Genomic DNA, 12893 nt, shown 5'->3' with positions numbered 1-12893 from the left:
ACTTTACTACTATATAGAAGAAGCTAGGTTTATAAAAAGATCGTCGTCGTCCTTTTGGTCCCACTTTTTTATTTAAGGGCAAAAAAATCCTTTGTGATCCCACCCACTTTTTTATTTAAGGGCAAACAAATGACATTTTATATTTTATATTACCAACTCTTCTAAAAAGTAGATAGAAATACTTTATTATATTTCTATTTTTCTACTATATAGAAGCATCGGTTTACCCATGCTTAAGGTGGACCCCATACTAAAACACCAAGCAATTAAAAAAAAGAAAAAAAAGTGGACCCCACTCTCTCCAAACTCATGAAAAAAAAAGTGGACCCCATATTAAAAAATATAATGTCAAAAAAAAAAAAAAAACGTGCACCCCATATATTAAAAAATCAAACAATATTTATGTAATTACCAAAGTATCCCCATCAAGTCAATAATAGTGGATTCATTGCCACATGCGTATCAACCCATTAGTGAAAGCAAATGAAATTATTGCACAACAAAAAACACGGACCCCATATTATTGCTTTTTTTCAAAATGTTAAGTTGCCAAATACATACAATTTCCTTTCTTTTCTTATATTAGCCTGAGATCTAATCTAGATATTTAATTCGTATTTGCTATTCCGCCATGTCATTTATTTGTTGTTTACTAAAATAAATATACTTAAAATATTTATATTTTAAAATAAGATAGAATTTAGTTACTTTTTCATTTTTATTCTTACTCTAATAAATGTGAAAAGACATTAATATCAAATGGAGATCAAATAATGAATAAGGTAAATTAGTCAAATTATACAAGTCTTCTCTTTTAAAAATTATTAATAAATTTTTACCGACTTTGTATTCATAGCAAACACGAATATAATAAAGTTTTAGATACGGAGCACAAACTACAATATTATATTAATCGTGTTTTGAACATAGTATGTGTATGTATATATATATATATATATATATATATATATATATATATATATATATATATATATATATATATATATATCGGCTATCCAAACACAATTACATACACATAGATGCATTATAATTCAAAATATTAGGCCCGTGTGCAGCACAGGCATAGGCCATCTAGTTAATTTAGAAATGAAGGCAATATCCAAAAGCTTTACTGATTTGTTGGTTAAAGTGGAAATTTTATTCAAAAACTAAACATCATAACAGCTGGCAGCATCCATGGCCATCCCATTGGGATCGAATCCATGAATAAAAGCAGTACTAGAAATGTTTTACTACTAAAAAAGCTAGATAAACAGTAAAACTACATACATAGTACGTACTAGGGGCGGATCTACAGTAACGGGACCGCTAACGTAGGTCCTATTATTATATTGAAAATGATAGTCAAGTATAAGTATTTTCAGTTTGGAACCCACAGCTAAATAGTTGATGGTTCAATGGCAAAGCGAGGGAGAACTGAAGCGGGTTTTGTCCAGATTGTATGTGGGATCGATTCTCGCGGACTCATGTTTTTTAATTCAAATTTACTTCTTTTGTTTTTCCAGCAAGAGAGTAACCCCACATTTCTTCTTTTTAAGTCAAATTTACTTCTTCCTTTTTTCCAGCAAAAGAGTAACAGTAACTCCACTCTTACGGTATGATCTAATCTATGGTTAGTTCGAGTCCGGAACCAAAATGACCCCAAAAAAATCACTTTGAACCAAAATACCCCAATAAAAAAAAAAGTTACAAAACTACCTTTAGCGCAGTAATTTACTGCACTAAAGCAGTTCACAGAGACGGAGCCGTTAACTGCTTTAGCGCAGTATTTTACTGCGTTATAGAAGAAGTCAATTTTTTTTTCTATAACGCAGTAAAATACTGCGTTATAGAAACAGTACAAAAAAAAAATTGGCCAACTTTATTTTTTGCAACACTTAGTGTTTTTTTTCCATACTTTAACCAATGATTAGTCTTGTGTCAAGATTTCGAAATGTCAATATTTTATATAGAACCTGATATTTTTTTCTGCGCACAATAATGTAGGCTCAATACATCAAGGATACGTAAATGTTCGGATTGTCATTTTAGGGGTTGAAAAGGTGCCCGAAGTAAGTTTTGTTTGTAAATTTTAGGTTTAAGAGTTCTATATACATAGACGTCCATTTTTGTTTGAAGACTTGTTGTCATTAGCTTAAAGTTTTTTATTTTTAGGGTTTAGATTTAAGTGTGTTATTTTTTAAAGCGTAACTTTATTTCGAATATACGCGGTTTTTTCTACTCGGACATCCGATTTACGCAATTTTTTTTTTTTTTGCAACATATTCGAAACAAAGTTACACATTAAAAAATAACACACTTAAGGAACACTTAGTGTTTTTTTTCATAAAAAGATTGCAACATCTTATTTTAATAAATCTTTTCTCTCATAAGCACTTATTATTTTTTCCATACTTTGACCAACGATTAGTCGTGTATTAAGACTCCGAAACGTCAATATTTTATATAGAACCTGATATTTTTTTCTGCGTACTATAATATAGGCTCAATACATCAAGGATACGTAAACGTTCGGATCGTCGTTTTAAGGGTTGAAAAGGTACCCGAAGTAAGTTTTGTTTAAGGTTTAAGTGTTTTATTTTTTAAGGTTTTGATTTAAGTGTGTTATTTTTTAATTAAGACATAACTTTATTTTGAATATAAATATAATTCTAAAAAATATAGGGAGAAACTGCGTAGTTTTTCGAGATCTATGCGGACAAACTGCTGCAAGGCGGTTTGACCGAGCCGATTTTAAAAAAAACACCTTTTATCCCATTCAATTTCAATTTTTCCCCAAATTGGTCTGGAATTTTCAGTTTTATTTACTTATAAGATGATGATACGCAATAGATTTCAACGTAAAAATCCCGAGGTAATGTAGCTGTGAATGTCAATTTCACTTCTGCGGTTTCAATTTTTGAAAATAAAGCTGACTAATTTTCTCGACATATAAAGTTGACTAAAATAACCTTACAGTCAAACACTAAGTTTTTTCAAAAAAAGCCTACTTCGGGTACCTTTTCAACCCCTAAAATAACGATTCGAACGTCTACGTACCCTTGATGTATTGTGCCTACATTATTGTACGCAGAAAAAAAATCAGGTCCTATATAAAATATTGATGTTTCGGAGTCTTGACACACGGCTAATCGTTGGTCAAAGTATGAAAAAACACACTAAGTGTTGCAAAAAAAAAAATTGGCAATTTTTTTTTTTTAGTGCTCGCTATTTTACTGCGCTATACAAATAAAAAAAAATATTCTTTAGCACAGTAAAATACTGCGCTAAAGCAGTTAAAAACCTTTTGGCAACGACTTTATTTTCAATAAATCTAAACCCTAAAAATAAAAAACCTTAAGCTAATGACAACAAGTTTTCAAACAAAAATGGACGTCTATGTATATAGAACACTTAAACCTAAAGTTTACAAATAACACTTACTTCGGGCACCTTTTCAACCCCTAAAATGACGATCTGAATGTTTACGTATCCTTGATGTATTGAGCCTACATTATTGTACGCAGAAAAAAATATCAGGTTTTATATAAAATATTGACGTTTCAGAGTCTTGACACATGATTAATCATTGGTCAAAGTATGGAAAAAAATACTAAGTGTTGCCAAAAATAAAGTTGGCCAATTTTTTTTTTTGGTACGGTTTCTATAACTTTGATATTTTCTTGCGTTATAGATTTTTTTTTAACGACTTCTATAACGCAAAAAAATCGCGCTAAAGCGATTAACGCTCCGTCTCCGTGAACTGCTTTAGCGCAGTAAATTACTGCGCTAAAGGTAGTTTTATAACATTTTTTTTTTTGTTGGGGTATTTTGGTTCAAAGTGATTTTTTTGGGGGCATTTTGGTTCCGAACTCGGTTAGTTCTGCCCTACTTGTTTTTTTTTTTTTTTCATTTATGAAAGACAAATGCATTCTCCTCACAACATACGACGTTGGTTACTTCTCTCGTTTCGTTTTCCGAAATGTTGTGATTTACTTGTGGAACTACACTAGGTATATTGTTGTTTTAATTTTTTTTTTCTTTTTGGGAACCCACAATCTTAAAACCCTGAATCCGCCTCTGGTATGTACTACATGATTGATAAAATAGCACACTCATCAAAACAAGAAAAAGATGGTTCAAAACATGAAAAACATTATCCTTCGCCACCTTACGAACATCTTCCGCCTTGGTCAATATGACGACTCGTTATGCAATCAGAGGGTCGGCAATCACGATCCTCGCCAGATGCTCCATGTCGTCAAGTGTAGCGACGACGTGATGGTCAAACAGGGGCGGAGCTACAGTGTTAAAGGAGGGTTCGGGCAAACCCAGTAGCTTTTGCGTAGATCCTGTATTTTTACTTTAGAAAAACAGTAAAGGTAGATATTGTCTACTTGCGAGCCCACACACACAAATAAGCGGATGGTTTAGTGGTAATGAATAGGCTAGAGAAGCTCTCTCTTTCCAGAGATGTGGGTTCGAAACCCCACCAATATCTATGCTTTTTCGGTTTTTTATTATAATAAGCAAGAATTTTTTTTAATTCATTTTTTAAAACTAGAAGAACGTATATATTGAACTCGTGCAGTTCTTTTCCTTTGGGGGTAACTTTTTCCCTTTTTGCTATCATACAGAATATTATACAGAATTTCTTTTAACACTTTATATTTTAAAAACAAATTATAAAATTGACAAATCAACAGGTAAAAAGCAAATCGAATTCTCCCGATACTTGCTGCTACCATTCTTTTTCATCGTTTTCTTTCACAAAGCCAGACCCAAAATTAGATTTTCAAAATACATTAAATACTGATAATTGTTCGTTAGTTTGATGGTTGTTATCAGGGGTGGCTCAAGGGTGAAGCTAGTAAAACCTTTGCTTTAGCCCCCCCAAAACTTGTGAGGCCCTAAAATTTTTATGGATGAATTTTATGATTTTATTTTTTCTTAGACAATATTGAAGATTGTAAAAAGAAGTAGAAAATTTATATAATAAAAGAAGGGAAAAAACTATCTACTTTTTAAGAGAAATATTTTAGAACTTTGAACTAAATTACTCAAAATCTTCATATTATTAAATAAAGTTTTTAAAACAACATCTACGGTAATGTATTTAAAACACATGACTAACATCTTATTAGCTTGAGTTAATCATCACTGTTATAAACATTAATGATAATATTACTATGTGAAGTAAATGCAACAATTATAAAAAAACAAAAATGCAAGACTAGATTTTTTTTATTTTATTTTTATTTTTTATGTATGTGTATATATTTAAGGTCTCGGATTAAAATTTAGCTTTAGGACATTAATTTTCTTGAGACGCTCTTGGTTGTTATACATTAGCTTGAGGTCGTTGTCTTCTCTTAAAATTCCGAACCCCCAGACCTCAAATCCTAATTCCGTCTCTTTGGTGAAAGCCTCGTAAAGTCACATTCAACTCTTGTATTTTCCTCTGGGCAGCTTTGAAGTTGACCCTCAACTTCAACAACTCTCGCTATTTTTTAGCGAGTTGAGTTAAGGCTCCCATCTGAACACAAAAAGCAATCCAAAATATTAGAATCTTGTGCGAAAAAAAATCACAACTTTATCTAAAAAGAAAAAAAAAGATTAAATAGAAAAGCAATTCAAGAACATATATAAGCATAAGATTGTGTTGGTGTATATGGCAAACAAAGATTCAGCATAAACTGAAACAAGTAATGAAGCTTGCTATTTATTGTTTCAGTGAAGAAGAAACCAAAGTCCTTGGAGAAAGATGAGTCGATAGAGAGAGGAAAATAATGAAACAAAAACACTGTGCATGTGGTAATAGCCAACAGTCCACAACATTCTTCTTCGAAAATTAAGATAATACATGATAGAAATTTAGTTGAACCCAAATACCAAGAAACTACAATAATCTTGTAAAGATTTCAGCTTTTTGATAGTATTTCACTTGAGAAACAAGAAAATGAAGGGCAACCCTACTATAATCTTGTAAAGATTTCAGCTTTTTGATATTTCACTGAAGAAACAAGAAAATGAAGGCCAACCCAAGTTGATAATTTGTGTTACACAGCTAGCACAAAATGTTAAGGAAATGTCAATATGTCAAGTGGCATATTAGAATCAAAATGAAAATATTTCAACGTTCACAAACCAAGTGTATTAACACGTAAAAAGAATGGAGTGCAATGTCAACTTATATTCCAAAAAGAGAATGAAAACTAAATAGAGCAAGGAAGGATAGAAAATATACTTCTCAGATACTCTCTGCTATATATGCGCCGTTTTTTTTTGTGATTATGAGTGATGGATAAATGGTGGATAAAGAAATACTACTCGTAATGTATATATAGTCTAGTGATGAGTAGGGGGAGTTGACCAAAAGGCCATTTTGAAAAATTATTTTGCCAAAAGATCATAAGTATTTAGAAATTGGTGTTTTGGCCACCATTTATGACGTCAGTACGTCAGAGAACTGCTGTGTCAAATCCCAGCCTCAAAGTTTTGAAAACTACACTTTGACCCCCCTTAGCCCCAACATTTTTATTACTTGGAGTAGAAATAAAAAAAAAATATTTCCCTCCAAAAGCTTCAGCAGCTCCCATTTTCTACTTTTTTCTGACCATTTTTCGGGCGAAAATTCCGACTTTTCACCGGATAATTGTCCCCAACGACGGCAAGCTTCCATAGTTCAGCCATTGTAAGTAAAATCTGGTAGAAATCGTTGAGAAGGAGCTTTCCTCATTGTTGTAAAAACTCACTTTTCCGGCGAAAATTCCGGACTCATTCCGACATTCCGTCACTTCTCCATTCAAATAACTCAGTTCGCAATTGGTAAGAGCTTTATCCCTGCTTTTTTTCGTTCTGCATCTGGTACAGCTCTCTGGTCAGCAATAGACCACAGTCATTAACGAGTCATCGACTAGGCGTAGACCAAAGTCATAGTCTATTACATATTTTATTATGGCGTCGATGGCAAAATATATTATAGTAGGTGGTGATTACATGGGTGAATGGGAGGAGACCCCAAAATGTTGGAATTGAAATTCTGTAAGCAAGTTGACAGTGTTAATTGCTGTACGTCGCAATGGTACGTATAATGACTTGGTCACGAGAGTAATGGAAAGCGAGGAATTAAATTGTGAGCCTAGCGACTTGTGCATTAGTTATATGATTAATGCTTTGCCCACTAGGGGAAAAACCCATCCTTCTTTCATAACGAATGATAGGCCGGTGGTATTGTACATGCTTGACGTTGCTGCTGATGGTTCTAAGCCTGTTTTAAGAATAAATATTGTTGAGAGGTCTTAAGTTGGTTCTACATCGTACAGCACCACCCCCACCCACAGACCCACCACTGCCACAACCGTCAGCCGATGAAGCTTCAATACAACATGAGGGCATGGGTGATCATTTTATAGATGGATGATCCTGATAGTGACGACGAAGAGTGTGATGAAAATGATAGGGGTGATGGGAAGCCACCAAGTGGTTCACAAAGCAACCACAACTTCAATGATGGAACCGATTTTTACTGTAGGAAAACATTTGAGAATAAAGAGTATTTAAAGGTTTTATTAAAGAAACCTGCAATAAAGACCCTGTTTTGTTTTAAAGGTGGAATACATCTCTCCTGATTGTGGTTGGATGTTACGGGCCAATAAGTACGACAACTCGGATAGATTTCGCATATACAAGTACGTTGGTGATCATACTTACGGGGTTGAGCACGTTACGAGCACTCATAAGCATGCCTCGACAGCTGTCCTTGCATTAGTCTTGATGAATGACTATATTGACAACAAAGGGCCAAAGACAAAGGAAGTTCAGAGGACAGTTTTCATGGATTTCCATTGTAAACCAAGCTATTGGCAGTGTTGGGAAGGCAGGTGTAATAACTAAGAACATGGTTAGGGGGACACTGGAGCACGGGTATGCTTGGTTACTGGCTTATTCGTACATGGTTGAAAATCTATATCCAGGTTCCAGAATTTGCATTAGTCTTGATGATGCAGACAGGTTCAAATATTACTTTGTAGATTACGGAGCTTGCATTCGAGGATACAAACACATGCGAAAGGTTGTTGCCATTGACGGCACACATTTATACGGCAAGTATAAGGGTGTGTTGTTGTCCACGATCGCACATGATACCGAGAACCATATCTATCCAATTGCTTTTTGCGTGGTGGACAAAGAGTGTGATGAATCTTGGACCTACTTCTTCGAGCAGCTGAGGTACATAATCGCCGATGAACCAGACTTGTGCATCATCTCTGATAGGCACAAGAGCATAGCCAACGGTGTTTCCAGAATTTTTGAGCATGCTCATCATGGACTATGCATGAAGCATCTTGGTGATAACCTTCGAAAAAAATTTCCAATGTGGAGATTCTCTTCATGTGTACTATGATGCAGCAAAGGTATATGGTTACCAGGAATTCAATGAACATTTTCAGCAATTAAGGGATAAATGCCCCGAAGCTGCTAATTGCCTCGAGTTTGATATTGGATTTGACAAGTGGAGCAAGGTATATTTTCCAGTAAATAGGTATGATGTGCTGACGACAAACATTGCAGAGTCGCTAAACTCAATGTTGAGGGATGAAAGAGAGTACCCTGTGACTGCCTTATTCACTTCCATTTCTAGGAGGTTTGATGAAATTTTCAGGCAGAGATGTGCATATATCAGTAGTTCGATCAATTTATTTGTGCCCTCGGCTGAAAAGACGCTAAGGGAAAAGATGAATGAGGACGACTCCTTGTTTATCAATAATATAAAAGGGGATGCCAACGAGTTCACCGTATTCGGCAGTGGCCTAACTGCCAAAGTCAATTCTTGAACAAAACATGTACTTGTAGAGAGTACGACTTGGTGAAATTAACCGTGCGCTCACGCGATGGCGACCTTGAGATTGAAATGCGGCTTCGATTATGGTTCAAGCATCTACGAGTATTTCTCGCCCATGTATAAAGTTCAGTCTTACATTCTTGCATTTGGTGAAACTATTATGTAGTCCCTGCAGAGTCAGAATGGGAAGTCCCAGTGAAGCAGACAAACATGTATATTCCTCTACCCCCTTAGGACCCAAACTTGGAAGGAAGAGAGTGAAGCGTATTCCTGGCGTCCCGGAATCTTTCAAGTCAAGGGGAAGTAGCAAAGGGACGAGAAACAAGTGCTCGATTTGCAAGGGGGCTGGTCACAAGAAAACAACGTGTCGTTATTTGAGAGAGCATCCCACTTGATTTTTTTTTTTTTTTTTAAATTTGAATGTATTTTTGTTGTATTAGTTCAATATTAATCAACCTTATTCTAGTCTATCATAGATTCTATGTGTGTTTATAATAAACCAATCTGTTGGTCTATAATGGTTCATAGTTAGGAAATTAATCTTCCTTTAGGAGATCTATACTCCCCAATTAAAACCCTTATCATACGAAACTGAGTAGCGTAATGATTACCTTTTAAGAATACTAGCGTTTCATGTCTAATCACACTGATAAAATACAAATTTAAACGACACCTCTATGCCCATAGCTACGTGTCTCTTAGCCATTGGGTGACAGTTCACTTAACCGATTCAAACAGTCTTTATATCTTCCCCATTCCTTATTTCCTGCATTTCAAATAAACTCAAGCCTATAGAAATTCCAGATCATTCATCTCCAAAATGCCCAGAAGACTCTGCCTTCCTAGGCACCCAAGGCTACAAACTGCATCACAGATGTTCTTCTACTACGAAATGACTTGGAACGGCTCTTTTGGGGGCTGGGAGAGGACAAGAAGAGATTGACAAGGTCTCTTCACAGGATTGAGCGATTTCTGTGTGTCTTCTTACAGGAGAAGAATATCGACCCAGATGCCCTGCAACCCCCCTGCAGCCCCACTGCAAATCCCTTGACTAGTTTAGTTATGAAGTTTTAGTTTTTATGTATATTTTCATTTTGTTGTAAGTTTTTTGCAAAGCTTTCATTGGTGAAAGTTGAAGATGGAAGCAGCTTTTGGGCTTTCATGTATGAAAGCTTTTATATGTTTTTGTTGGTATGGTTGGGGGTTGCAATGAAATGAAATATATAGTTGATGTTCATATTTCTTGTGTTGTGTTTTATTTATGTCCTTTTCTGTTTGTTGCATTTGTTTTCTAACCGTCGAAATAAAGCTAAGTGTGTTTGGTCTATTAATAAACATAACTATAGTAAATGACTATGATCTATAATTACTCATTGAGAAGGTCTATGATGGATCTTCAAGGTTGATTATAAACCACGGGAATAAAGGTTTTTATTGGAACTAGAAGCCTGCTAAATTTGCACAAGTCCAACAGACCCAAAAAAAAAAAAAAAAAAAAAAAAAAACCCAAACCCCAAATCTAAAAAAGCCAAAAATAAATAAAATAAAATAAATAAAAAGACTTGATACTATTTAAATATTATAATAACACTTTAATACATCATATGAGATCCCCCATCCATTAGACACATGATCAAAATAGTTTTAGGACACCTAATGGTCCTTAAATCACTAATATTAGTCTAAAAAAGCCAAAAATAAATAAAAAGACTTGATACTTTTTAAACATTATAATAATACTTTAATACATCATATGAGAGTCCACACCAATTAGACACATGATCAAAATAGCTTAAGCACAAGTAATGGTAATCATATCACTACTATCCAATTAGTCTGACAATAAGTTATTGTCTCAAAGCACAACCTTACAACATTACTTGCATGTGCTTAAGGTCTTTTGATCATGTGTCTAATTGGTAGGGACTCTCATATGATGTATTAAAGTATTATTATAATTTTTAAAAAGTATCAAGTCTTTTTATTTATTTTTGGCTTTTTTAGACTAATATTTTCTACTCATAGTTCTTACCTTAAAATCGTTCCGATCCGTTCCGTGTTCAATAGCTAACGTCGGCGACGATCGATTTAGTAACGCCGCCACTACAACACCCGAGGTAACGTGGCCACTTTTCCGGCCGGATCTACTTTTCTTTCTCTTCTCTCTTCTTCTTCTTCTTCTCTTCTTCTATACCTCTTCTTTTTCCCCTTTTTATATTGTCCAACGGCGCGCCGATCCGACGCCTTAAATGGTGAGTTTTCCGGCGTCATTTTCGAGCCGGTTCGCTCTCCTCCTTCTCCCTCCATTTTCTTTTTTTCTTTTTCCTTTTCCCCCTCTCTCTCTTCTCTTCTCCCCTTTCGGTCTTTGTGAACATTACTGCGGCGGTGAACGTACCACGGCGGTGAACAGTAATTCCGGCGGTGAACGGTGTTTTGACGGCGAACGAGTTCGTTCAATTGGAGTTGGTAAATAGTTGCTCGTATCCATTCTTTGTCCATACACCGTAGTTATATTTTGCTTTTTGTAGCCCTTTTAATAATTTATTAGTTCATACTAGCTTTTTTGGCTTTGGTTATTGATGGTAGACTAGGGTCATGTTCTCGTCGGGGAGGGTTGGGAGTGGTAAGTGGGTTAGAGGAGCGTCTAGGCTGAGAGTAGGTTCTTGGAACATTGGGACGTTAACGGGGAAATCCATAGAGCTAGTTAAGATTCTTAAGAAGAGGAAGATTAATATAGCTTGTGTTCAAGAGACCAAATGGGTAGGCCTTAAAGCTAAGGAGGTAGACGGGTATAAGCTTTGGTTCTCTGGTAGGTCGAACTATAGGAATGGGGTAGGCATTTTAGTAGATAGTGATTTGAGGGATCGGGTGGTGGAGGTTAGGAGGGTTAACGACAGGATGATGGCGATTAAGTTGGTCGTTGAAAGGTTTACTTTGAACATTGAATTAGTGCGTATGCGCCGCAAACGGGCTTGAGCGAGGAGGAAAAAAAGCACTTTTGGGAGGATTTGGACGAGGTGGTGGGAGGTATACCACCTGCGAGAAGCTATTCGTGGGAGGTGATTTCAATGGGCACATCGGGTCTATTTCGGGGGTTATGATGATGTGCATGGAGGTTTTGGCTTCGGGGACAGGAATGGAGGAGGAGTCGCACTTTTGGATTTCGCAAGAGCTTTTGGGTTGGTGATAGCCAATTCGAGTTTTCCAAAGAAGGAGGAGCACTTGGTAACCTTCCGTAGTTCGGTGGCTAAGACTCAGATAGACTTTCTACTCCTTAGCGAGGATGACAAAGGTCTGTGCAAAAACTGTAAGGTCATCCCGAGCGACAACCTTACAACCCGACATAAGCTCTTGGGCGATGGATTTAGGGATCGAGATGACGAGAAAGAAGAGGGTCGTGGGTGTTCGGCCTAGGATCGGATGGGGGAGTTTGACCATGACTAGTGCCACGGAGATGGGAGAGAAATTGCGGCTGTGTGGGGGCGTGGGATAGTAGTGGGGATGCGAAAATATGTGGGATAGAACGGCTAGTTGCATTAGGGTAGTAGCTAGGGAAGTCTTTGGGGGTCTCGACGGAGTAGTCGGGGTGGGCATCGAGGGGATTGGTGGTGGAATGGAGAAGTGCAAAGGAAGGTGGAAGCAAAGAAGGTGGCGTATACGAAGTTTATAGAAAGCGAGGATGAGGTGGAGAAGTGGACGAACAGATAACTTTATAAGATGGCGAGGAAGGAGGCGAAGTTGGCGGTTTCGATGGCAAAAACGGCGACTTTTGAACGCCTTTATGCGGAACTAGAGGAAAAAGGCGGGGATAAGAAATTGTTCGAGGCTAGCCAAGGCAAGGGAGAGGAGGGCACGTGATTTGGATCAAGTGAAGTGCATCAAGGACGAGCATGGCAAAGTATTGGTAGAAGAGGCTCACATTAGACGGAGATATATATCATATTTTCATAAACTCTTGAATGAAGAAGGGGACAGGGACATTGTGTTGGGAGATTTAGAACTTACAGGGAGGCGTCGCGATTTTGGGTATTGCAGGAGTATTAAGGTT

General features: G+C 36.4%; 1 protein-coding gene across 1 annotated transcript; it reads left to right on the top strand.

Moving 5' to 3' along the window:
• Window positions 1-7415: 7415 nt before the first annotated feature.
• Window positions 7416-8837, top strand: LOC132039488 (uncharacterized). The gene is made up of 3 exons (XM_059429961.1): window positions 7416-7565; window positions 7802-8351; window positions 8413-8837. Exons 1-3 carry the CDS (start codon window positions 7416-7418, stop codon window positions 8835-8837), a joined length of 1125 nt encoding a protein of 374 aa, XP_059285944.1.
• Window positions 8838-12893: the final 4056 nt, after the last annotated feature.

The sequence above is a fragment of the Lycium ferocissimum genome, chromosome 12, assembly GCF_029784015.1.
Source record: "Lycium ferocissimum isolate CSIRO_LF1 chromosome 12, AGI_CSIRO_Lferr_CH_V1, whole genome shotgun sequence".
NCBI classification, from domain to species: domain Eukaryota; kingdom Viridiplantae; phylum Streptophyta; class Magnoliopsida; order Solanales; family Solanaceae; genus Lycium; species Lycium ferocissimum.
Note: the sequence above shows the minus strand (reverse complement) of the source record. Positions and strands in the feature narration are given on the sequence as shown.